Source organism: Erithacus rubecula, assembly GCF_903797595.1.
Source record: "Erithacus rubecula genome assembly, chromosome: 19".
NCBI lineage: Eukaryota > Metazoa > Chordata > Aves > Passeriformes > Muscicapidae > Erithacus > Erithacus rubecula.
In genome coordinates, this window is record NC_136671.1 from 190,511 (window position 1) to 216,261 (window position 25,751).

Sequence of the window (25,751 nt, forward strand, 5' to 3'; positions counted from 1 at the left end):
CAGGGTCAAGATTGTGAAGGGGATCTCAACTACCATGGGGATCTCTCACCAAGTTCAGCCAAGCATTCAAGAACAGTGGGGTACCAGGCTGTCCAGCTTCAGCTAGCCCAACCAGAACAATGCCCACTGTCCATCCCACGACCACTGATCATAATTTCCACCTTCCAGCTCCCTCAGTGGCTTTAAGATAAATATTTCACCACTGAAGAAGACCTCACCAGCAAGAACTGCAAGGACATCTTGCTGTGCTCCAGAGCCCAGTCTGCTCCAGGGGGGAAATCCACATAAAACCCCCAAGTTCTGTCTCTCCCATGTGTCCTTTTGTCTTCCCTCTATGTCAGGAGGCTGGTAGGTGAGGCTGTAGTCCCTTTCCCTGCTCCAATGGCCAGATCTTAACCCATTCCCTCTCTCTGTCCTCCCAAATCAGCGATCAAACACCCAAGGCTGCAGGGCAAGAGCAGCCTAGGAGCCCTTTAGGATAAGACTTGACAGTTCCTGGGATGCAGCACACCAAGGGGAAGAAGACAACACAGGAATGGATAATCACACAGCTGAAGAAGGCGACACACAAAGCTTCCAACTGACAGAACACGAGAACAGTATTTAAATACAACTGTAGGTATTTTATCTGAATGGGAGAGATAAAGACACAGCTACGTGGTAGAGGGGCAGCATTCGGTACCTCAGACAGTCCATGTGGATGCACTGGGATGCTTTGTACTCTCCCTGGCTATCCTTCTGAAACCCAATTTCCTGATACATGTTAATTCCATGAGCTGCGGCTCTTGCTTCCACAAAGGGCCTGGAGAAAGAGGCAGCATGAAGAGAAGGAGCAGAACAGCCATGTTCCTGCATTTCCAACAATGGTTCCATGACCACTTTGTTACAAACTGCCTAAAGAATTTTTCTTGTGATTTTTCTGTGTATCTGGTCACAGGAAAAACTTCCTGCAGGACAAATAGACATATAATACCTGGAACTTCAAGGCCAGCTGGGACTTGAAACAACCTGGTCTAGTGGAAGGTGTCTTTGGTCATGGTAGTGGGGTTGGAACAAGATGATTTTTAAGGTCTTCTCCAACCCAAACCATTTTGTGGCTCAAGAGGCAAAACCTGCTTGCTTGTATCCTGCACCTGGAGGTAGAGGTGTATGGTCCCTCTCCTCTTGCTTCCCCAGACTCTTCTGCACACCTCCTCCAATATCCTCCAGGTCTTTTTTGACCCTCTCCCTGCTCTCCCATGACTGAGTTCATCCACATGCTCACATTTCCACATTGCCAGGGGTTTAAAAGCAGCTCAGGCAAACAAATGGGACCCTTCAGAAAGTCCTACTGCCAAGTCCAATGACCACAGGATTTGGTGAGGTGCAGGACATGGCTGCTCCGCATATGGCCACAAGGCCTCCCCACACTGTCTGAGCTATGGAAGGATGTCGAGGATAGAACCTGATCTCACCCTCTAGTTCAGATGACACATTGCCAGTTCAGTCACCATCCCTGATCTTACCAGTCAAAGAAGTCTCCATTGTATGTGACAATGATGGTGGGTTTGGTCTCCTGGATGTGTTCAAACCATCTCTGGATTAAATGAGCCTGGGATGAAACAGAAAAGACATGTATTTTAAGGAACTTCATCTCCTGCACAAAGAAGTGGTGGATATCACAGTTTGTTCCACCCCTCCTCTTTCCTCTACACCTAGCACAAACCTGATCTCTGTTACCCTTATTCCCAAGAAACAAAAGCACACGCAACCTTGCTGGACTGTGTTTCCCAGGGAGGCAATCTGCCAGGGAATGGGCACTCTGGGCAAGAAAAGCTCCAGGCAGATATAACTGCAGAGCAGAATTGACTTACCTCATCAGGTTCATTAAAGACACAAAATGGACCCTCATACTCTGGCTTGGGAGTAAACTCAAAGTCTTCAATGTTCTCTGAGACAATCTCCCTGTTTGTGATCAGGTAGCCCTGAGGAGGAAACAAGGAGGCAGTGAGGAGGACTAAGGTTGCAGATAACTCAAAAATGCTGCCCAAACAATGGGATGCTTTCCTCCCGAAAGCCAGAGCTTCTGTCAAAAAGTAACATTTTGGGAGTCATCCATTGAAGCATCATTGACCATTGGAAAATGTGGCCATGGAGAGACAACATGGGACACCGCTGTTGTCTCTCTCCTGAAGAGAAGCACCAGCAACCTGGGCTGGGTTCCACAAAACTCTGTATACAGTACATCACCCAGACTTTAATGCTATTCCAACAGCCATACATCATGCAGCTGACAGCATGGCAAACCTGGAGACAGCAGGATTGGAGGGGAGTGCTGGGTTGCTTCCTGGCTTTGCTGCCCAAGCCCAAAGGAAACCACCCTGGTATCCTTACCTGTCCATCAATCATGTAGGAGATCATCATGATCTGGTCTGTGTCTGCATCAGGAAACTTCAAAGGGAGTTTGGTTGTTTCAATATCAAAGGCAAGAACAACAGGATCCTGAGCAAGACCAAATCCATTAGAAAATATTCCAGAGCTGACTGAAAGGGTAGCTCCCCATAAAACCCAGTGTTGGTCCAGTAAGTGAACCAGAACATCCCCATTAATCATTTTAGTGCTTTAGCAACCCAAAAATCACCACCCAAGCCCAGCGTTCCCCCTGCCACCATGGTTTCACACTGGCAGAACATTGGACAGTCTGTTGGGGCGGACACACATGCCAGAGGACTTGTGCACAGTGCTCACCGGCCGCTCCACAAGGTCATCTCGGCGGCTGATTTCGGGGGGGTAGGTGCTGCCCCGGTACCGCACATTGTACCAGTGAGCCTGTGGAGAGATAAGGGTGGGCAGTGCCTTAATGCAGGGAAACATTCCCATGTCACTCTGTCCAGCTGCTGGGGATGGAACTGTGGCAAACAGCCAGCCCAGAAGAAAGGCTCAACTTATGGCTATGCATTAACCAGGTAGCTTTTCTGTGTGCCATAAACTAAGGAGAAGCCCAGCAGAACAGAACTGAGCTCTAGACATGAACTCATTGTCACCAATACTTTTGTAAAGGTGTTGGAGAGAATGAATTTTTTCTGTGCTTCAGGAATGTGACTGGGAAAGCAAAGCTCACCACATGGATCTTCAGGTCAATGGAAAGACGAACATGGTAGGGCACATCATACTCCCGCATATCCACAATGTTGTCCATCTGATTGGCAATTTTTTTGGAGACTCCTTCCTCATCTGTGCTTAGACTGCCCCCACTTAGAGCACTGCAAGAGCAGAGGGAAGCAACTGCCTTACCCATGTGTCACATAGAATCACTAGGTTAGAAGAGACCTTTAAAATCATCGAGTCCAACCCATGCTCTAATACCTCAACCAAACCAGGGCACTGAGTGCCACATCCAGTCTTCTTTTAAACACATCCAGGGATGGTGAGTCCACCACCTCTCTGGGCAGACAATTCCAGTACTTTACCACTCTTTCAGTATAAAACTTTTTGCTAACATCCAACCTAAATTTCCCTTGGCGCAGTTTAAGGCCATGTCCTCTCGGTCTGCCACTTGCTGCCTGGAAAAAGAGATCAACCCCCACAAACTACAACCACCCTTCAGGTAGTTGGATAGAGTGATAAAGTCACCCCTGAGTCTCCTTTTCTCCTGGCTAAACAACCCCAGCTCCCTCAGCTGTTCCTCATAGGGCTTGTGTTCCAAGCCCCTCACCAGCCTTGCTGCTCTCCTCTGGATGCACTCAGGCATCTCAATGTCCTTTCTAAACTGAGGGGCCCAGAACTGGATGCTGCACTCAAGGTGCAGCCTCACCAGGGCTGAGTACAGGGGAAGAATGACCTCCCTGCTCCTGCTGGCCACACTATTCCTGACACAGCCCAGGATGCTGTTGGCTTTCTTGGCTACCAGGACACACTGCTGGCTCACGTTCAGTTGGCTGTCAACCAGTACCCCCAGGTCCCTTCCTGCCTGGGCACTGTCCAGCCACACTGTCCCCAGCCTGTAATGCTGCAGGGGGTTATTGTGGCCAAAATACAAATTTGGACTTGTTACATTTCATCCCACTGTTCATCCATCCAACCGGTCCAGATCTCTCTGCAGAGCCCTCCTACCTTCCAACAGATTGACACATGCTCCCAGCTTAGTTTTGTCTGCCAAGTATAGACCCTCAATACCTTCATCTATGTCTTCAATAAAAATATTGCACAGCACAAATTCCTGGGGGACACCACTGGTGACTGGCCACCAGCTGGATGCAGCAATGTTCACCACCACTCTCTGGGCCCGGCCATCCAGCCAGTTCTTAACCCAGCAGAGTGCTCCTGTCCAAGCTGTGGGCTGCAGCTCTTCCAGGAGTTTGCTGTGGGGAACAGTGCCAAAGGCCTTGCTGAAGTCCAGATAGACAACACCCACAGCCTTTCCTGCATCCACGAGGCAGGCCACCTGTTCATAAAAGGAAATCAGGTAGGTCAAACGTGACCTACCCTTCCTAAACCCATGCTGGGTGAGTCTGATACCCTGGCCATCCTGTAAGTGCTGTGTGATGACACTCAGTATACCAGGTACTGAGGTCAGGCTAAGTGGCCTATAACTACCAGGATCCTCATTCCTACCCTCTTTGTGAATGGGTGTCACATTGCCAGTTTCCAGTCATCTGGAACCTCACCAGTCCAACCAGGACTGTTCCAGCTGTCAGCTCCCTTCACCACCCTGGGGTGGATCCCATCTGGTCCCATAGATTTATGAATATCCAAGTGGCTCAGCAGTTCTCTGACTGCCTTCTTCTGGATAACAATGGCACTATTCTGCACCCTGACACCATCTACCATCCCAGGACAATTGTCCTAAGGACAAGCTGTCTTCCCACTAAAGACTGAGGCAAAGAAGGCAATAAGCACTTCCGCCTTTTCCTCATCTGCAGTTAACTAAGCTCCCTCTCACATCTAGTAGAGAACAAAGGTTGGTCTTACCCTTCCTTTTGCTGTTAATATATTTGTAAAAACATTTATTATCCTTCAAAAAGTTGCCAAATTAAGCTCTAACTGAGATTTGGCCTATTTTTTTCCTACATGCCTTAGCAACCCCCTTAAACATTTCCTGAGATACCTGACTCCCCTTCCAAAGATGATACATTCTCTTTTTATTCCTAAGTTTCTTCAAACCTCCTTGCCCTCCAGGCTGGATGTTTGCCCTGTCAACTCATCTTTCAGCCCATAGGAACAGTCTGTTCCTGTGCCCTCAAAATCTCTATTTTGAAGCATGCCCACCCTTCCTGGAAGGCTTTGTTTTTAAGGGCTGCTTCCCAAGGAACTCTCCTAAATGAGCCAAAGTCTGCCCTCTAGAAGTCCATTGCAAAAGTTTTATTGATGCTCCTCCTTATTTCAACAAATACCAAGAACTCTATAATTTCATGATCACTATGCCCCAAACAGCCTCCAACTATTACATCTCCCACCAGCCCATCTCTACTTGTAAACAACAGGTCTAGCATAGTCCCTCCCCCAGTGTCTGTCTACCACAGATGTCCACTGCCACTGGTAACACTAGCAGCAGGAGTCAGGGACAGGAGAGAAATAGAAAATTTTGGATTATTTCTGTCTTGATCACAACTAGAAGGCTGCCCATTGCTTCTCTGGATCCTTTTACAGGGAACAGGCAAACTTTGACAGGCAACCAGAGATACCACCACATCCTGTCCCATCAGCTTTGGGGCCTCTCAATGTGCAGCACAGAGCAGGAAGAACCACACTGAAGATGGCTGGCAGAGAGGCATAGTAGGGGTCAGACAACAACTCTGAGGACAGTTGGGAAATAATCAAGAGGGTCTAATTATTAAGTGGGTGGTAAGGCACTGGCACATATTGCCTAGAGAAGCTGTGGCTGCCCATGGATCCCTAGAAGTGTTCAAGGCCAGGTTGGACAGGGATTGGAACAACCTGTGATAGTGGAAGGCATTACCACAGGTGGGTTGGACTAGACAGCCTTTAGAGGTCCCTTCCAACCCAAACTACTCCATGGTTCTATGAATTATCAACACAAGAGACTGACTGAATCCCCTGTGGGGAGCTCCCACCTCGACAGCATGGTCGTGTAGACATCACTCGCCTGGTCCTGCTCCCTGTTTTTCCTCACAGCAGGAGAGATATCCTTCCGCACCTTCACCAAGTCCTCCACCGTGTTGAAGGACAGCTTGATGTAGTTCCTCTTCAGACCCACCAAGTGGTTTGGCTGCAAAGCAGCAGGAGAACAGCAGTTCAGGGATAGGCACTATGAGAGAGGGTGGAAGGCGAACAGGACTGATGCAGATGGAGGGACTGGCCAAAAAATAGGTGTTGATGAGTGGGACAGTAAAGCACCAAGGAGAGATCCTGGTGGGTGTGTCAAGAGCACAAGAGCAGCACAGCAAGAGCCCAGCCAGTCCTGCTGCTTGTGCAGGCACCCACAAGTAGAATTTACCCAGGGAAGAAGAGGAAGAATGGGTCAAGCATAAGCAGCATTCCCCTTCTGCAGTATTCTTCTTCCACCAGCCACTTTAATTTCAGAAATTAATATCCTGAACACATTGACTGAAACGGTTGATATTTTCAAGGAGAGGAATGTAATTACTGCTGATAAGCAATTAGCCATAGTAAATACATTTGTGAGATGCCACAGCATCAGGAGACACAAGTTAAGAATGCTGCTTTCCCTTCCTACTAGAGCTGTGCAAGGTCAAAAAAAATAAAATGGCACAGAGGGATACAGACCAAGTCCAAGTCCTCTTTGGGGACAGTTTCCAGCTTTGCAATCTTCCCTTGGAACTTCTTGGAGAGGAAGGAAGACACTTCCCGTTCACAGCCCTGTCAAGAGACCCTGGGGCTGAGCAGTGTGCCTCTATCCTTGGGAGGAGATCATCCCAAAGCAGACTGCCCAGGAGATCTTGAGCTCCCCAAGATGCTGTCTCCTCCCCTGGAGAGCTTAGCCCTGCCCCTCCTCACCTTCTGGGTGGCAATGTAGAAGTAGGGCTGGTAGGGTAGGGCCACCTAGGAAGGAGCAGGCAGATGATGGTGACAGGTTCCCTCTTGGGACAGCATACCCACTTGCCCTGGCACCCACCTTGAAGCGGCTTCCATCCTCCTGGATGAAGTAGTAGTCCACTGCACTCACTGACCGCCGGTCCTCATCCAGCACCTCCGTCTGTCCATGGGTATCAGGATTCATGGGCACCATGAGATTACCCCGGGACCCCAGCACGGGACAGTTTCCCCCTGGAGCTTACCACAAGTCTCAGTGTGGGACTTCCCTTCCGGGAGGGCCAGGGGAACATGGGAGGCCCAGCAGGGACACAGGACCTCCTTCCTCGAGTAGGGCCGGGGTCTGTCAGTGGGAACAGCCTGGCCCGGCCCTACCACGGGTCTCCCCAGGGGACTTACTCCCCCAACGCCCTATTAGGAGTAACTCGATGGGACATTCCCCCTACACCCCACACTGTATCGGACGTCTCCCCATAGGACCCCTGCCCCCAGCCCCACCGGCCATAACTCCACGGGACTCCCATTCCTGGTATTGCTGGGCTGTCTCTGTGGGAAACCCCTCCCCAGGCCCTATCGGGGTGCCCCCCACTGGACGCCCCGTGCCCCATCTGTCGCCTGCTTGCCTCCTGCCGCGCCGGCCCATACCGGGTGCATGTTGATGAGCCAGCCCGTCCGCTCACCGGGCTCCGCGGGCCGCTCAAAGCCGAACAGCGCATCCAGCCGGTCCGTGCGCTGCGCCCGCTCCAGGCGCTTGAGTGCAGACAGCGCGGGAGCATCGTCACGGCCAGACCCGGCGTCGTCCGCCAGCTCCCGGTGCCCGCCTGGCCGCCGCCCCCGCCGCGCTGCCTCGGGCTCAGCGCCGTCCCGCAGCCCCATCCCGGCAGGCGCAGGCCGCACCTCAGCAGCGCCGCGGGAGGAATTTCCCGCGCTGCGCCCGGTTCTCGCGAGAGCGAACTCCTCACGGCGCCCCGCAGCGAGAGCAACAATCAGAAACGCGGCCCCGCCTCCCCAGCGGGCACAATCCACCAATGACAGGCGGAGCCCTCGCCCCTCGTCCCGCCCCCCCGCGGCTCCCCGGGCGTGGCGGCTGGGCCGGAGCTGCGGCGGGAGGGCGGCCCAGGGCCCCCAGCGGGGTCCCCTCGCCGGCCGCTGAGCTCCGGAGCCGGCTCGTGCCCAGGCCTAGGCCCAGGCCCAGGCCCAGGCCCAGAGTGTGGCTCTGCTTTCCGCCTTGTGGTTTCCAGTAGCAGCGAAGCTGAGCGCAGGTCCCAGAGTGAATCCTAAGCGGTATGTAACAAAAGGTTAACCTTAAGTAATAGTGGAACAAGGTGTGCAGGTAAAGCAAGCAAGATAGCAAAGAAAAGCAAGGTAGCGGGGTAAATGAGATAAAAAAACGCCATCAAGATCAAGGTAGCAAGTTTTAACGGAACTTGCAAACTACAAAATTAGCTAAAAACAAGTTAGACTGAAAAACAAGAAGCACCAAGGCATGCGCTGAAGATAGAGGTATGAAGTTGACATGTGAGGAAGACGACAGAAGCCTTCATCAAAACACCACCAGAAGACTGATGACCGCCACAGAAGGAACTGATGCATGCACAAAAGCAACAAACTGTTGTAAAACCATGACACAGCTTTTACAAATATGAGTATGTTAATGATATGTTGTAATTATGATGTTGCACGGAAGGACTTTCAAAGTGTAACTGAAGGCTAAAGAAGATTTAATAAGTTTTTGTCAGAGAAATCCCCTTCCCTCCCAGTGCTGAATAAACAAATACCTGCTCTGTAGCCATCTTACTACAGAGTTTTATTTTCTTGCCCAGTTTTGGGCTTCAAAGTACACACAGGTCCCAGAGACACACACATGGGTGCAAACACAGGATACCCAGGACCCACAGGCACCGGACACAAGACGGCCACCTGCAAGGTGCTGTCATCAGCTGTCACCCTCCCCGTGTCTGGTGTCCTCCCGGTTCACAGGTTCAGCAGTAGCAAAGCTCAGGCTGATCATTCTGGAAGGGCTTACCCCAATGGGTTTCTGGATAACCCATGGATTAGTATCTCCTCTTTGTAGAGAAAAATCACACTATGAAAAGCCCTGTACCTAAAGGAGACAGAGTATTGGAAATTATACAAAGTTTAACAATTTTTAAAGTAGCTTTAGTCAGGTTAGTTCGCCTTTGTCCTGGGAAAAGGGAACTGAAGTTTATTTTCAAATGACTCACCGGGGCAAAACTGATGAGTTCAATACCTACATTGATTTGGAATAGCCAGCAGACACAGATACCAGCAGATAGGCAACCTTCAATGAGCATTGACATCAACCATCAACCCCAGACACTGCCCCCTGGCACAGTCAGAGACACCTGGTCTGGAAAAGATTGATAAGAGAACCAAGGAATGAGGGCCAAATTAGCCTCAGAGGGAAAGAAATCAGTAAACAATAGGAAACCAAATTCTAAAACCTGCGTAACTAGGGACCAATGCACATTGAACCAATGAATTTCTATGAGGTGTGGCTGTATAAAATATGGGAGAAATCTAGTAAAATTTATGTGTCATGGTATATTTTGCTCAGCACCTCCAGGCAATGTGTGAGTGAAATTATTTCTGTTGCACATTCTGGCCAGAATAAAGTAATGCCTTGATTCTGTAACACTAAAAGTAGTTGTGGGGGAGTTTTTTGTTTTTGCTGAAGTTTTGGTGACATGTTCATCCTTTCTATTTGACCTGAATTCTGAGGATGCCAGGGGATATGGAAGTCCCACTAAATTCTTAAAGCAGCCATAATCCTTTGAAGGATCCCTCTGTAAAATGAGTTCCCCTGTCTGAGTCCACTGCCTTCACAATCCCATATTCAGAAATTATTTGGTAACGATCAAATAAGTTGCTGAAGTGGCTAGATATGCCTCTGGCCACCCTGCCAGCCAGCATACCACTATCAGAGGTTATTTAATCCCTCTTGCCCAGGGCATCTCAAATAGACACCTCTAGAAGGATTTACAGCCCAGGGTCACTCTTCTGCCTTGCAATCTCCTTTGTAGTCTGGCTATTAACTTTTGCCAGGCAGCCCTCAATAGCTCTTTTTGCTAAAACAAAGAAGACCCAAAGCAGAACGTCTTGAGGAAGGTCTCTGCCAATCCTAGAGAGCCCCAATGACTCCCCTCATGGAGCTGTTTCAGCATTTGCAGGGTCAAAGCTCCTGGCATTCACCATTGTCCTCTGTAAATCAAATACCCCTATTTCTTTTGGCCCACCACCTTTAATTATCTCCAACTCCTCTGGTGGGAAACATATCACCACCACCATGACTTCCCCCTTCCCCTGGCAATGGCTGAGCCACAGGGATCAAATGGAGGATCCAGCTGCCTTCTGAACCTCTCCATTGGCCAGTTGATCACCTATTGTCTCTTCTGAGTATCCTGCCTGATGTCCCCTAACGGGTATTATTTCTACCTCTTTTAGTAAATTCACCACCTCCAACAGGCGAGTAATTGAGTTTTCATGAGACTTTTTTTCCCCTGCAAGTTAACAAACCTCTCTCCTCCCAGTTTTCCAAACTCAGGTACCACCCCACATGCCTACTTTGAATCTGTAAATGTTCACTACCTTTCCTTGATACACTTTGCAGGCTTTTATTAAGGCATACAATTCTGTGGTCTCTGCTGATCATGTGCATGGTAGCTCCCCCTCTTCTTGCATTTCCCTTTCTTTTACTACACCATATCCAGAAACTCAGTACCCTCCTATTACACTTTACTCTTTAAGATCTATCAATAAACAACTTTCCCCATTTGGCCAAGGGGTATCCTGTAAATCTTCCCTAGCTCTGATCTGGAGGTCTGTTTCTTGGATACAGCCATGACTTTCCTTTGGGTTTCCTTCCTTGGAACCAGTTAAACAGGAGGCTGGGTTAAACCCTCACCCACTTCTCAATTCTAAATCCTCCTGTTCCTTTAGACAGATTTCATACTGTAACAATCTAGTGCTGGTCATTTATTTAGAACTTGATGCCAGACTTTAACGGTACTGCCACCAGTTACCATCAAAGCTGTGGCTGCACAATTCTGCAGACAACGGAGCCTCAGTTACCCTTGGAGTAAATAGTGGGGCCACCCCCTTGCCAATGGGTCAAATGTTTTAGCACTAGAGGTGTTTTAGCACATTTGGCAGAGCCCTGTTTAATATGTGCATACAATTCAAATTCCTTTTCAGAGTCTGGCCAAAGTTTTTCTCTTTCTGGTGTCCATACCACAACACTCGGGGTATCTGAGTTTAAAAAGTCACAGAATAAAAAGTCCTTAATCCAGCTCCTGTAATACCCTATTAATCTTTAAAGCTGTCACAGCTCCCCTTCAGTCCTGGCCAATGGCACCTCCAAGATTCCCTGGACTCCCACACATTGCAAGCCTTCATCCAGAAGATGGCCCAAACATTCAGCCTTTCTCTCCATCACATCTACCCTCCCTTCAGACACTAGAAGCCCCCCTTCTCCAGCCAGAAAGTTAAGCAGTTTCACAGTGGCTTCCCCTACCACCTCCTCTGGTTCTCCTGACAGGAACAAGTCCTTCATATGCTGCAATAACCTAATTCCTATATATGGAGTAAATGCTTTTAATATCTTTCCTATATAAATATGACCAATGCTTCAGTGTATCCCTGCAGAAAGACCACCCATTTTATTTTTTACTATTTTCCCTTCTCCCTTTTGTTCCAGCACAAAGGCATAATACTGTTTACTATGCTCTGTAAGTGGGCATTCTCAGAAATTATCTTTAAAATCATGTATGAATGGTAGCAGTGTGAGGAGAAAACCTGGTCCAAGATGGTATAAGAATCTGGGACCACGGAGTGCCTGGGTTCAGTAGTTTCATTTATTGTTCTTAGGTCCTGCACCATTCTATAGCTTCCATCTGATTTCTGAACTGGCAGTGTCAGGAAAATTAATCCACAAACACCAGAGGTTTATATCCAAAAAGAAACAGAGGAGTCCTGTAACTTTATTCAAATAAAGGGAGAGGCCATGGGGCATTTCCATTGTGGTCTCTCAAATTTTTGGAGGATGCAGCCTCCTTTTTATCCTAATTTACCAGCCTCATGTCCCTCTCTCATTCCCCACTGGCTGAGATACTTGAGAGGTACTGATTTCCTGAAATGCCTAATACCTAAGACTCCCTTCTAATGTATACTTCCACCTTTGTCTTTTCCTTGTGTCACTCAGTGCCATTCCTCTGTTTCTGTTTTCTCTCAGTATCTAATTTTATTTATCAGCAGGCCTACAGTTTGTTCCTAGAGACAAACCTTTCTCATTCCATTTATCAACCAGTGAGATCCTTCTCATTATTTCTTTTATCTTTCAGTGCTAGGTTTATCTACCAGCAGACTCAGTTTGTTTATAAAGACAAGTCCTTCATTCCTTTCAGCAGGATAGGAGTTTTATAGGGGTACATACATGGCTCTAAAAGACCCCTCTTTAATGGGGACTCAGTAAAGGCTGTAACCCCTTCCTTCATTCCCTTGAAAGACACCACTTGTCCCGGTTGCTTCAGAGTAATTTGGAGACACTCCACATCCAGTTACCCATATTGCCCTGGGACTGCCAACACTTCTGGATTCACTTTAGCATAACCTTTATCAGCACAACAGCATTAGCCTCCCCATCACCCCTCACAACACTAACTTGCATTCCCAACTCAGTCATCAAATCCTCTCCTAGCAAACCACAGGAGGATCACAACTGTCAGAGGTTGAGCATCTGTCAGAGGTAAGTGAGGGCTGGTCACCAACTCCTCACTCTGTGTCTGGAGCAGCAGAAAGACATTGTCCTTTGTGCCTCATATGTGTGAGAAGAAGGCATCCTCCAGCAATCTTCACCTAGCCTTCCTCATCCCATTAGCTGCACAAGTCCCCTCGGGTGCCACTGTATATTCTTGCATGTGCTGTGACTTCCACATGCTCCCCCATGACCTTGCAGCTCCAGCAGCCTCACTCAGCAGACTGTCAGTGAGGACCAGGGCATGATCTGACCTGATGATTCCTTATCTTCTCACACCTCCCTGGTGCACATACAGCCACAGACATCTGGCTCCTTCCCTCCTGCCTGTGTTCCTAGCCAGGGTCCCTCTCTAGGAACCACCCTGATCTGCATCCACCTCCCTCCTCGCTTTGGACAAATCTTCACTCACCTCCCCCAGCCCACCCTACACTTACATGTTAGTACACTGCACAAAAAAAAGCAGCTGGAGGTGATTTCGCAGTGCTACAGGGTCACGTCCTTCTCTATCTGTCTGCTGTTGTAGTGCAGCATTCCTGTTTGAGGGATCCAGTGCCTGGAGCTCTTGCACAGAGACACTAGCACTGTGGATGTTCTGCTTCTCAAAGTCCTGATGAGAACGCAGAACTGGCTGTGGCTATCAGCCGTGGTCTGCTGCTGTGCCGTGGTATCTGTCTCAGCCATCTGAGAAGACCCAAAGCTCTGACTTTGTCACTTCCCAAGAAACTGAAAGCACTGGGTGACTTCAGGGCTGATCCACTGTCAAAGAGCCTTTGTGTCCCAGCTGAGTGCTTCTTCTCCTGCCCATGACCCTGCCTGCACCTGCTCCATCCCTTGGGCTGCTCCATTCAAACAGCCTCTGTCCCTTGTTCCCTTCCCTTTCTGTTTCTCCCCAACCTGACTCCTCTTCCAGGACTTCCTTCCCAGGAGAAGGCACGGCAGGGCTGTGCAGGTAAGGGCAGAAGTTTTCTTGCGAGGAAACATTGAAGCAGAGGCTTCCATCCAGCCTGAAATGCAGGTCTATGGATGCCAGAGGCTCCACCACTGGGTTATGGAGTCACCTCAGCACCTGCCCATCACCCTGTTCCCTGCATCTCACCCGGCCTCCCAGCATGTGCCTGGGTTGGGCAGTCTCTCTCTGCCCCAGCCTGCACGGAACACCCCCTGCCCTTGTCCCTGCTGCAGTGGAATGATGGGTGGTTAATGTTGGGGGTGATGGGAGGTGAAGGGCTGCAGGTTGTCTTCTGCTTGAGACTTGCAGAGAAAGCAGAGAGCTGAGGGTTTGCAGCTGCCTGGCACTGCTGTCATGGCCCTGTCAGCCACACAGCAAGGCACCACTGTTCCACTTGGGACAGACCTGCAAGCTGGGCCCCGTTGCCACCACCAGCTGCATGGCTGAGCACCTCACTAATCACCATGGAGTGACTGTACCAGCTCAGGAGCTGGGCAGGACCTACTGGGGCAGGACCTGCTGTGACATTTCAGTGACCAACACCGCAGTGCAGGCAGTGCTCAGTGTGAGTGGTGTCAGTGTGCCAGTGCCAGGAGCCCAAGAAACAACAGTCTTAGGGGCACACACTACCTAGCAGCTCTGTGAGGTTTCTGGGAAAGGAAGGACCTCCAGCTGTCCATCCCTCTGGGCTCCTGCCCAATCACCCCACTGCAGGCAGAGTTTCATCTCTTGATTTTCCTGGGGCAGCACAGCCCCACAGTTCTGCTCATGTCTCATAGTCCCACCCCTGGGGTGATGTGCTTGGACCTGTAAGGTGCAGTGAAACAAACCCAAATTTTGTCCACTAGTGGTGCCAGTTAAGCATAGAATCATGGAGTGGTTTGAGTTGGAAGAGATTTTTAAAGGTCATCTAGTACACACCCCTGCCAGGGGCAGGGACACCTTCCACTATCCCAGGTTGCTCCAAGCCCTATCCTACCTGGCCTTGGACTCTTCCAGGAATAGGGCAACAGCTTCTCTGGACAACCTGTGCCAATGCCCCACCACCCTCACAGGGAAGAATTTCTTTCCAATATCCAATTTAAATCTACCCTCTTTCAGCTTAAAGCATGGCCACCCACAGCTTGTGATAGAGCTTGCTGTCAGGATAATTCCCTGCAAACCCATTTACTGTCTCCTTCCAAGGCTCAATCCTTGCTGTTTGGTTGCCAGTTGCATAGGAGCACATTTTCACACCACAGGCAAAAACCCTGCACACTGTGTAGGGTAATGGAGGTGATGGGTCTGCTAGGGGCCCCTGCTGTCAGTAAATACCACATTCCATGGAGCTCTGCAGCAGGGAGGCACAGCACCACATGGAGACATGGGATCATTTCTCCTGCCTTAGAATTGAGGCAGTTCCATGGGAACCCACTGTGCACCTCCCAATGCTCTGGAAGCACGTGGGTCCCTGGAACTTCTATGCTGGAATGTTTCATCCTTGGGTATTTTTTTTTTTTTTTTTTTTAACAGCAGTGAGAACTGCAGATGAACAGCCCAGTTAGGCATCTTATCCCACTTGGAGCAGGGAACTGAAGCTGGATATTAAAGAGTAGTGATCTGCCTAGAAAGCATAAAGGTTGTATATTTGGGGTGTAAGAGAGCAGAGAGTTGGCACAAATTATCGGGGGCGGGGTGGGGGCGGGTGTTGAACCTTCCTCTGTACTCAGGGTGATCTCAAAAGTCACCCACTGAAAATAAAGAACAGATTTGGGGCATGTAATAGAAAAAGGCGCAGAGAGATGCTGACACTTCCAGATGGCCTGATAGGGAGAAAGTTTTCTGGGGAGAAGAAAGGTTCCAGGCAGGAGGAAGCGGAGGGTGGTGCAAGTCATTGTCTTCGAGGGGGGAGCAGAGATATGAATCCAGAATGAAAATGTAAAGCAAGTGACCTGGGAAGGGCCGGGCCGGGGTATTTCAGGTGGGCAGGAATAGCCCTAGCAGTAGAGGCCCCGTGAGACCAAGCAGAAACAACTCCCCCGGTGCGCCCAGGGCAAGCGGGGACCCCCGCCCCGCGAGTACCGAGAGCGAGCAGGGCCGGCGGGGACCTCCCGCTCCGCTCCGGCTGCGGGGGCGTGTCCCGCGCCCCGCCCCGCCCCGGGACCGGCCGCGCTCCGCCCGCCGCGCCGGCACCGCCGCTGCTGCCCAGGTAAGCGCGGGGCGGAGGGGACGCGTCCCGGTGAAGATGTGAAGCGAGGGGAGCTCCCAGTGTAAGGCCGCTGTCCAGGACCGCACCGCACCACGCCTTCGGCCGCGGGGAGCGGTCGGTGGGGGCCGCCGCTGCCCCCGGGAGCGAGAGCACCGTGGGTATCGGGATTAGCGGGGCGCGCGGCGGGCCCGGGGGCTCCTCTACAGCCGCAGCTGCCGGCGGGGCCGGGGTCGGAGCCGTGGGCGGGCCGTGCGAGAGCGCCGCGTATCTCCGCATCTCTCCTGAGATGCAGCAAATGCCCAGGAAATCAAAGCGGCATAAAAAATGGGTCGCGGAGAAAAGCCCCGTTTGTCCTGGACGGGGTTTAGGTCCCTGTATCATGTCCTCCCGCCAGCGTGTTCTCCAGGTTTGTTTGTCCCTGTTTTGGGTGACCATGATCTCGCCCGGACAGGAGTGAATGTCTTTAAGCTGAAGAAAGGTAGATAAGATTAAATGCTAGGAAGATATTCTCCACTTTGAGGGTGGTGAGGCAACGGCAGAGGCTGCTTAGAGAAGCTGTGGATGCTCCATCCCTGGAAGCGTCCAAATCCAGGCTGGACAGAGGCTTGGAGCAACCTGGGGTAGTGGAAGGTGTCCCTGTCCCTGCAAGGGGTGTAGAAAGCGATGAGCTTTAAGGTCTCTTCTAACCCAAGCCATTCCATGATCCTTGTGTGATCCTTCCAACTCAGGACATTCTATGTTTCTATGAACTGCATGGTCTCCTTCGAGAGGGAACATCTGAATGTGGTGGATGGAGCTGGACTATGGCGTTGTACTGTAGCTGTTAGTCTTGGAAAACATTGCCGGGATAAATTCCTTCCTCCCTACTCCAGCTCCTGTGGGGAACGCAGATTGCAATGGGGACCTGGCAGTGACAGCACAGCAGGGGCTTGACTGCCTGTAGTGGAGCAAATGAGAATTAAAGGTCTTTCATGTTGTGAAATGATTTGATTTTTGCATCGAGCACTCTTTATCCAGGGAGATTTCCCAACATTTATGATCTTTAGTGGCGAATCTTTACGATCTGAAGTGAACACCATGATTAATGGTTTCCAGTCCAGCTCACAGAGGTGTCTGGAGGGATGGCAGTGACAAGTGCTGCCGAATGAGCCTTTAACCTGGAGCCGGTAAATTGCTGAAGCAGCAGACAGGAAAACAATCCTGTGTGATTGTTCTCTGACACGGCGTTCCCGCTGCACTTCTTCGGGAGTCAGCGGGGTGCATGAACCAAGCGGCAGCTTTGTAGCTCTCTGTGCTGCCGCTGACACAAACTCCTCGTGACAAGGTGAAGTGCACCGGGCACGTCACTCCTGCCCGCATCCCTCTCTGGCCGCGCTGGGACGGGGCCGTGCAGCCCAGCGCTGGGGCCGTGAGCTGCTCTCGCCGTTTTGTAGCTTGGCTTTTTTTTTTTTTTTTTTTTTGGCTTCTTTTGCTTCTGTTTCTTGGGACCGTTTGAAAGGAAATCACCTGGCAAAGCCAAACGCGGTGCTTTCTCCCGGTGAGTGTAAAGAAAATCTTGGACCCCACCAGCAAATGGGTGGAGAGGTAAAGCTTTGGCAGGGAGGGCTATATTGAGAGGGCTGGGCAAGCAAGGTGAAGGACAAAACAGGAGGCGAAGGAGGGGTCCAGAACTGCTCTGAGGGTGTCAGACTCACTGTGTGTCAGCAGGTGGGGGACCCTGAAGCAGAAGCCAGGCAGCAGGTTCAGGATAGGTATGGAAACGGCAGGAAAATGGAAATGGGAGGGTTTGGCAGAGGGAAAGGGAAGCTAGCTAGGGAGCTAGGGGGGAAAATCGGGGTGAAAAGCTAGAGAGGTAAAGAGGAGGTTGGGGTGCCAGGGAGACAAGAAAATGGGATTCCTGTGTTCCAGACCTCTTGATTTTGGCTCATCTGTTCCATGGGCAGAGGGTGGCCTGTGCTGCATTGCATGCCTGCACAAGCAGTGTTACCATGTCCTGTGTGCAGTATCTTTGAGGTGGAGGGACAAGAAGCAGTGATACGAACACAGGGGTGGTCCTTCAGTTGGGCACCCCATTCTGGAAGGCTGATCCACTGGTTTGGTCTGGGAACAACAGCTAGGGGTTGTGAAACTCTCTTTTCATCCCTTGTAGTGTGATTCCTGACAAAAATGTTAACTTCAGGATGGAGACCATCTGTTTTCAACCTCATATTACTTTAAAAACACAAGCTCTCCCTGCCCTAAAAATATCATGCCTTGTCATGCTCTCTTCTGTGTGACTTGATTCTCTTCCCACTGTCTCCTTTTCTCTTGGCAGGCAAGTCCTGTGCCCCTCCCTGGGGTCAGGGCAGGGCTGCTGCGGGTGATGTTGATAACACAGAGTGCACAGCATGGTCCATGGGGTCGGGGTAGAGCCTTGGGCTCCCCAGTGCTCCAACCATGCCTGGGCTGTGTTCAGAGTCCTGTGTCCAGTGGAGAGAACTGCTTTTTTTGGCAGCAGAGTCTGGCTTGCCCTGGAGACAGGGCAGTTTGGTTTTGCTGATCCAGACCTTGCTGGGAAGCATGGGGATCCCTCACTGAGATCATGAGCTGTGGCACCCAGGGAGTTGCAGCACGTGGAGGATGGACCCCAGGGTGAGCAGAGAGGGGAGCTGCAGGCAACTCAGGGTGTCAGTAGGACTTTGTGCCAGTGGTTGCTGTGGTTTTTTGGGGGAATTGATCTCTGCAGGGTGGTAAGGATGGCAGGAAGGTGCCTGTGGGCTGTGAGACACTGATTGTGTGGCTGTGCTTGGACAACAGCTGGAACCCAAATACTGTTTCACCCCTACTCTGCACCATGAGGAGTATGGTGTGTCCACTGTGGGGTGTGTGCTGGCTTCTGCTCTGACAGGCTTTGTGGAGATGGACTGAGACTCTGCCACACCAGTGGAGACTGGCTGATGTTGGAGAGGGAAGGTGAACAGTGGGAGAGTGCTGGTGCGCAGGGTAGTGGTGGGGCTGAAGGATGGGGTTCACTGCTGGGGGCCATTGTGTGTGGTGAGGAGGTAGGTGGGAAAGAATGCTCTGGGTCCTTGTGATGTTCAGGACCAGGTGGATCAGAATCCTTGTGTCCAAGGACCAGAACCTGGGCTGCCCCATTGGACAGACTAAGCTTTATGGGATGGACTGGAGAGACTACAGTGGTGGGATCTGTGCTGTGCTTTGGTTGTAGGGTGTGACCAAAACAGGTCTGCTGCTGTGACTGCTCCGTGGCTCCTGCTGGTCTTGTGTTAAAGACAATATTTTGAATGTACAGAGAATTGGCAACACTGTAGTGGATAGGGCATGGTTTGGGATCAGGGGTTGTTTTTTTTTCCCACAGTAGAGACCAGAGTCAGGGACAGCTCTTCCCTGCAAGCATGGATGGTGACATTAGATGCTCTGAGGCTCCAGCTGCCCCCTTCTCTTGGTGTTCCTGCTTGGGGGATGTGTGAACCAGCTTGCAGAGCTGATGTGAATGGTTGGAATAGGCACACAGTACCCTTCACTCTGCAGAGCAGACAAGCAAGTTTTCCAGATGTTGAGCTCAGTCCTTAAACAGAGCAGAAATGACCTGAACCTTTTAGAAACATCCACGAAGGATGTCTCATTAAGAAAGTGCTGAGCTCTTCAAATAGCTGCAACATCATTCTGAGTCCAAAAATTATCTGTGGGAGCTGATAAAGCTCCTGAAGGACAAAGTTCTCAGGGCAGAAATAAGCAAATGTTTGCAGACAACAGAACCCAGATTCAATAAAAAGAAAATTTTATTGTATGCAGGGGCAGTTAAAAATGGGCAACTCCTGTTCAGTGTGGAGCTGTTGGACATTGCCTTAGAAGACCTATGCTACAAGAGACTGAAACCTAGAAAAACAAAGCTGCCATAGGGAAGAGAGGTGGAGAGATCACACGCACAGCTGGACTCCTGGCCTTGCTACAGCAGGGAATCTCTGGCCAGAAACAGCCCTGAGGAGCCTGGCAAGGGGTGATGCTCAGAGCTATAGAGGAAGGCAAAAGCCCCCTGGCACTTACACCAGTCTCCAAGGGAGATCCTTCCTGACCCCAAACTGGCAATGAGCTGTTCCCTGAGCATGTGAGCAACCCCTGTGCCCGACCCATGTGGCTGTCATGGCTCCAGGGCACAGCACAGCTGCCTAACTCCCTTCTTTCCTCTACAGGAGGCATCTCAGGGGGGCTCAGCACCACAAAATACTTCAGAAATGGAGTATCCTGGAGTAAAAATTAATTTCCAGTCTCACCAGGAAACCATCAGTGCTCCAAAGTGTTGAGGAAGGGAAATCTTTCAACATCTGTTCCCATTTTTAATGAGTGCTGCATCTGGCAAATATGTGGATGGGAAGCTCTGTGGTAGTCTCCAGATGCCAGAAATGGATCTGCTTGTTCTTTGTAGACCACTGAATTTTTCCCACTGATACCCATCTAAAAGGTCTGTTACCCTTGAGGACTCCCAGATGTTAGTGGGTCCATTCTCCAAAGCTTAAGATAGAATAGCTTAAGATAGAATTAGTTCGATCCAGGTTGTTATGTCACCCTGCTCACAGGGTGGAATTGGGATTGGGTTGTATGACCACGAGGGACCCCTTCCAGTCTAAATTTTTCCATAATCATGGACAGAAGGTGCAGAGCAAGAGGTGCCACCCTAATGGGAGATGAATACCATCATAGTCATGACCACAACTGCCCTTGGGGCTTTCCTCCAGATCCTGCTGCAGAGCACTGCAAAGGAAGCAAAGAGCTCTCCATTTGTGTGGAGAAGACAAAAGTCCTTGGAGTCTGGTTTGCTGGACCCATGGCAGAGATTGTTCAGGCATTTCCAGCTGTGGGTGGGAGCCAGTCCAAGCAGTAGTGCCTGGAAATCAAGAGAGGAGAAAGGCTGGCTGAGCACATGATCCTGAGCTCCCTGGAGGAATGGAGGTTGGGTGCTAATGATGGCAGGAAGGGAGCATCCATTGTTGTCTGTTTTCCTTGGAATGATGGGCATGTTCCTGAGCCTTGGGAACCTGAACTGTGCCCTCAGCAGACCTAGGGCTGTCTTGGGTCTGTCCCAAGAGAAGAACAGGACAGTGGAGGAGATGCAGCTGTGGGAAGACCAGTGCAAAGCCTGGAGGATCTGGGATTGTTAGACCCAGGGTCAGAGATGTTTCTTATTCTGTTAGCCAAATCCAGGATCCTCAAGAGCTGGCAGCTGCTCCATGATATTTGTCTCCTCCATACTTTGGCCCCAGGCAGGGTCCCTACTCTGAGAGCATGTGTTGAGTTGTCACCAAGCCCCTGCCTTCTGTGGCTCACACTGCTGGCCCCTGGTGCCAGGAGATCATATCAGGCATCTTCTTGATGACACTGGGAGCTCCCACATCACTGAGGAGAGGAAATTTGGGACCAGGGCTTGGGGAGAGGGTTTAAATGGGATGGGGAGGGGATAGAGCTGCCTTGAGAGGTGGAGAATCCCCCTCTATCTGTCCAAGCGACCGGTGAGGAGACTTGTGCTGGAAAAGTGAGAAGGGAATTAGAAGCAGTCCTCTTGCCTCTTCTTCCTCTGGTGGCACTCAGGGCTGGTGTGGCCAGGGCAATAGGGGTCAGGGTGATGTCCACAAAAAGGTGAGTGTGCAGTCAGAAGCTCAGTAAGAATGTCTGGAGGAGCCTGGAGAGGCCACAGGGGCAGCTGCTGTCCACGTGCACCAGGTCCCCCTCACACTGCAGATGAATCACGGCTGAGGGGACTCCATCAACAGTGCCACTAGTGTGTTCAGTGCTCCACAGAGGTCTCCAGCTGGAGGGTGCTGAGACTGCAAACTCTCCAGCTGAAGCTAGCTAGAGCTAGCTGGAACTCATCTCTGGGAGATGAGCACAGGGCATGGCTTGGTGCTCATATCTGTACCAGATTTCTAGGCAGGTGATGCAGGATTATTTACAGCAGCAGGACAGATGCTGACAGATGCTGCAGCTGGGTAGGAGGGACCTGGGTACCTGGTGAGGAAATGATACTGGGGCAATAAACACAAACTGATGCTCAGGGAAAAACATTATTTATATCTAAGGTGTGCTAATATACTTATATAGTTATATAGTTGCCACATTAGCCCTTGGAAAGGATTTTGGAGTCACAGCAGAGCACTTGATTAAAACAGGAGCCTGGGGCACTGCAGAGAGCAGAAGCACAGTGCTAATAATAGCTCTGCCAGCACTGCACTGCTTGGAAGTGGTGCAGGCTCTGGATCCTACTCTGACCCCAGTGTGAAGTGTGGCTGGCGTGTCCCTGCCTTCCTGCCCTGTTCCTGCCTGCTTGTTGCAGATGGGTGCTGTTGGCCATGTTCAGGCAGTGGACACTGGGCTGAGCCAGGTGGGCTGTCTGGTCTGATATCCCTGACCTGCACTGAAGCTTGATGTTGCCATATTTTGCATATTTCACTGCTATGCAGGGGAAGTGCTCATTGTTAGTAGCACTAGACTGTTTTCCATGTTTCTCCTGTTGGATCATTTTACCAGTTTCTCCTGTTTGGGAGCAGGCTGGTGTCCCTGATTGTATACTTGGGCAGTGCTCTCTGTGGATGATGGAGTTCTGCAGACAGTCTGGTGTAGGGCTAGTTCCTCATTCACACTAGACTCTTTAGGCACGGGACTTAGTATGTTCCTCAGTTGCTTCATATTTTGATAGACCACTCGTTCTTGCCCTCTCTGAGCAGATGCTGAAGGTGTTCCTGTTCAGCTATGTGCCACAGAGTGTTGTTTTGTTCAGGGAACAGATGATAAACTGGTTTACTGAGCATGGATACCTTGTTTAGATCAGGCCATCGCCCTTCAGGACCTAGCAGGGTTTTACAGGGGATCCTGGGTTCAGCTACATTATGTTGTGTATAGGCTTATTTCCTTCTCCTAACAGAGCTTATGGCTTTGGCCATGAATCCTGCAGGATCCAGCTCTGGATCGATATCTCTGGATGCCACTAGCAGTGACATGGCCCTGCAGTGTCCCCTGAGGTGTTCTGACAGGGGAGGCTGGTGCCTTTCTTCAACCAGCCGAGTCTCAGCTGACTCTGAAGGATCTCCATGTGCTTGCTGGGACTGAGGCTAGGAGCAGCTAGATGGCTTCTCCTCTGACAACATCAGCAGAAATTCTACCAAGAACCATTTTGCTTTTGCCAAAGGGACACCTTTGATAGCAAACACTTCCCTCTGACCCACTTTGGGAGGTGCAGATGTTTCTGTGCCTTGGAAAGGCTAGAGGAATCATCAGTGGAGAAATCAGGAGATGTGAAGTGGGCTTGAGGGGATGCAGATTGCCATCTTTAATGTCCAAAAACAGCAAAGGCATCTCGGATGAGTGGCTGACATTCCAACATTCAGGAACTCTGACATCCCTCCATGTCCTTGTTCAAATCAGCCAGACATCTAGAAACCAGTCCCACATCAGCATCGCTGGGAGGGTTGGAGAAGTTGGAGTGATTCTCTGGTGAGGCATATTTGAGAGCCACCCTTCTGCCATCCAACCCATCACCTGCCCAGGGGTCCCTGCTGTGGTCTCCCATATGTGCAGCACCCTAAGGGAATGCTGCAATGTGCCAGGCACTGCTTCCCTGGGCCATGATCCTGTCTTGCCACCACAGTGTCCACTTCTGCTGCAGGAAATGAACTGCAAGGAGCTGGTCTGGGTTAGCAGCGACTTGGTTTGCTCCCGAGGCACCAGTGGCAGTATTTTATTATATGCACTGAATTATTGTCCTGTAACACTGGTACACCAGTGACTCAAGACTTGGTTTGCCTGGCACAAAGCCATTTTCCCTTTCTTTCTCCTGCTTCTGGCAAAGGGCTCTACAGCAGTTACTGCATATGACGTCCCCACTCTGTTTTCCCCCACTCTTCCCAAATCTTCCTCTGCATTTATGCACTTTCTTACATGGTATCTTTTTTTTTTTTTGCATTTGTTCTTACATAAACATTGTCATACTACTTTCCTGGGATGCTCTTGGAAGAAGAGCTCTTCCCTCTACATTTAATAATCCCTCTTTGCAGATTATCAAATAGCACAGGCCTGCTTTGCATCATGGACAAGGCATTGGGCTTCTGTTCCTCTATAGCTTGGATTGCTTATTCAACGGCTCTGAAGCTGCTTCTGCAGCAGAGCTGGGGCTTGGCAGAGGTGATGCTATGCATGGAAGGGGAGTTTGAAGGTGTGTTTTGGAGGGATATAACTGAAAACAGAGGGATACATCTTGATATTTAGTGTTGATGTTTAAGCTAAGAAGAGAAAGTGCTTGGTATCTCTCTCCTGGTACTTCCCTAATTTCTTCTCATTGTACAGATCTCAAGGCATTTTCTGAGCTACGGAAAAACCTACTTTGCCTGTCTCAAAATACAGTTTGGAAATTGTTTTTAACTTCCTGCCCAGATCAGAGAGCTTTTTGAAAAATATTTGGCAAAACCTTAGTAAATCTGTTCAATTTAGGTAGGAATGAGTAAAATGGATGAAATGTACTATTTTATTGCCAGTGTGTTTGATGACTCTTTGCTGTTTTCAAGGTTTATCCAAATTCTTAGTCTGTACCAAATCTGAGAGCACCACAAGACAAAGATAATAAGAGAAACACAACCTGACATTAAAAATTAAAAAAAAAAAAAAATCATCTCAATCGTGTAAAAACAGGCAGTTGATGCAAAACAGTCTGATATAAAAAACACTTTCTCTAAATAACTAATTGTTCCTAAGCCAATGGCATTTCTGCAGGAATGAGCATAACTGACATAAGGGAACTTGCAGGACTGTACAATAGAGCAAACTTCTTTTTTTCAGTCTCCTAATAATAACACAAAAAACCCAACTGAAACGTATTTATGGTTCAGTCATTGTATTTGGGCCATGACCTGTGTGCTTAGAGCTTTAATTCCCAAAGGCAGGGCTTTGGGTAGTTATTAAACTCTGGCCACAAATGATATGAGGGGTTTTGTAATTAACTGAGTTGATAAACATCATAACTAAATTTAGTGGTGTCTCCCAGCACGGTGACCCCAGCAGCTCGCTGTCCCCTTGTCCCTCGGGTCACCGGGGTGCCCACGGTGTGTGTCCGCAGGGCAGCGTTGTTATGGCTTTGCTTCCCCCCCTTGCCGCACGCACCCTCCGGCCGCACCAGCTCTCACGGAGCTTTTCTGCTCAGCGCAGGTGGGATCGACGCGGAGCTGGGACACGGAGCTCCCTGGACCTTGCCAGGATGTGGCCGCGCCCTCGCTGAGCTGCCCAGCCCGGCCCCCGCTGCTGTCCCGCCCGGCGCCATGGGAGGATGCTTCTCCAAGCCCAAACCAGGTGACTGCCCTCCGATGCCGGGCCCCCGTCCCACTGCCCCCGTGGGAGAAATAGGCCAGCGGTGGACGCTGGCCAGGGGAATGTTAATGCTCGGCTCCTGCCGGGAGGATTACTGGGCTCTTAATCCCCCCAAATTCCTCAGTGCTCTCACTCCCAGGCAGGGAGCTGTGGGGGGTTGCAGCAGGGCCAGGGCCGTTGGAAGATGGGTGGGAGTGGAGCTCACCCTCTACCACAAGGGAGATATCTCTGCCTGGTCACATCTCTGTGTTCTTCACCACCCACTTGCTTCTACCTTTCTGCTGGATCTGGAGCAGGGTTGCCCCCCTCATGCTGCAATGTAAGTTTAGGGTGGCAGCTGTCCAAGCACAGACACACAGGCCTCCAGCACCTTCCTTCTGCCACAGTTTTGTCACTCACTGGCCAGCCCTTATTTCTTTCCCTGCTGGAAAGGAATGGCCTGGGAAGGAGTAGGCCAGGTCCTGGAGCTGCTCTGCTGTTGAGATTTTGTTTTCTTG

General features: G+C 50.4%; 2 protein-coding genes across 11 annotated transcripts in view; one reads left to right on the forward strand and one right to left on the reverse strand.

Moving 5' to 3' along the window:
- The window catches only part of POLE (DNA polymerase epsilon, catalytic subunit), a 33,471-nt gene extending 25,511 nt beyond the window's left edge, over positions 1–7,960 (reverse strand). Inside the window, 11 exon segments of the mRNA XM_079322731.1 lie at positions 683–802; positions 1,506–1,591; positions 1,854–1,964; positions 2,374–2,481; positions 2,728–2,808; positions 3,101–3,242; positions 6,054–6,208; positions 6,727–6,819; positions 6,958–7,002; positions 7,076–7,156; positions 7,639–7,960. Of these exon segments, the coding sequence (XP_079178857.1) occupies positions 683–802; positions 1,506–1,591; positions 1,854–1,964; positions 2,374–2,481; positions 2,728–2,808; positions 3,101–3,242; positions 6,054–6,208; positions 6,727–6,819; positions 6,958–7,002; positions 7,076–7,156; positions 7,639–7,869 (1,253 nt within the window). The 5' untranslated portion in view covers positions 7,870–7,960.
- A 7,752-nt stretch (positions 7,961–15,712) lies between these two features.
- The window catches only part of AIFM3 (AIF family member 3), a 50,381-nt gene continuing 40,342 nt past the window's right edge, over positions 15,713–25,751 (forward strand). Inside the window, exons 1-3 of one of the 10 annotated variants that reach the window (XM_079322179.1) lie at positions 15,885–15,906; positions 16,301–16,384; positions 25,096–25,236. In XM_079322179.1, coding sequence (XP_079178305.1) covers positions 25,206–25,236 — 31 coding nt within the window. In that variant the 5' untranslated portion in view covers positions 15,885–15,906; positions 16,301–16,384; positions 25,096–25,205. The other 9 variants (XM_079322177.1, XM_079322175.1, XM_079322174.1 and 6 more) reach the window with 9 other exon arrangements.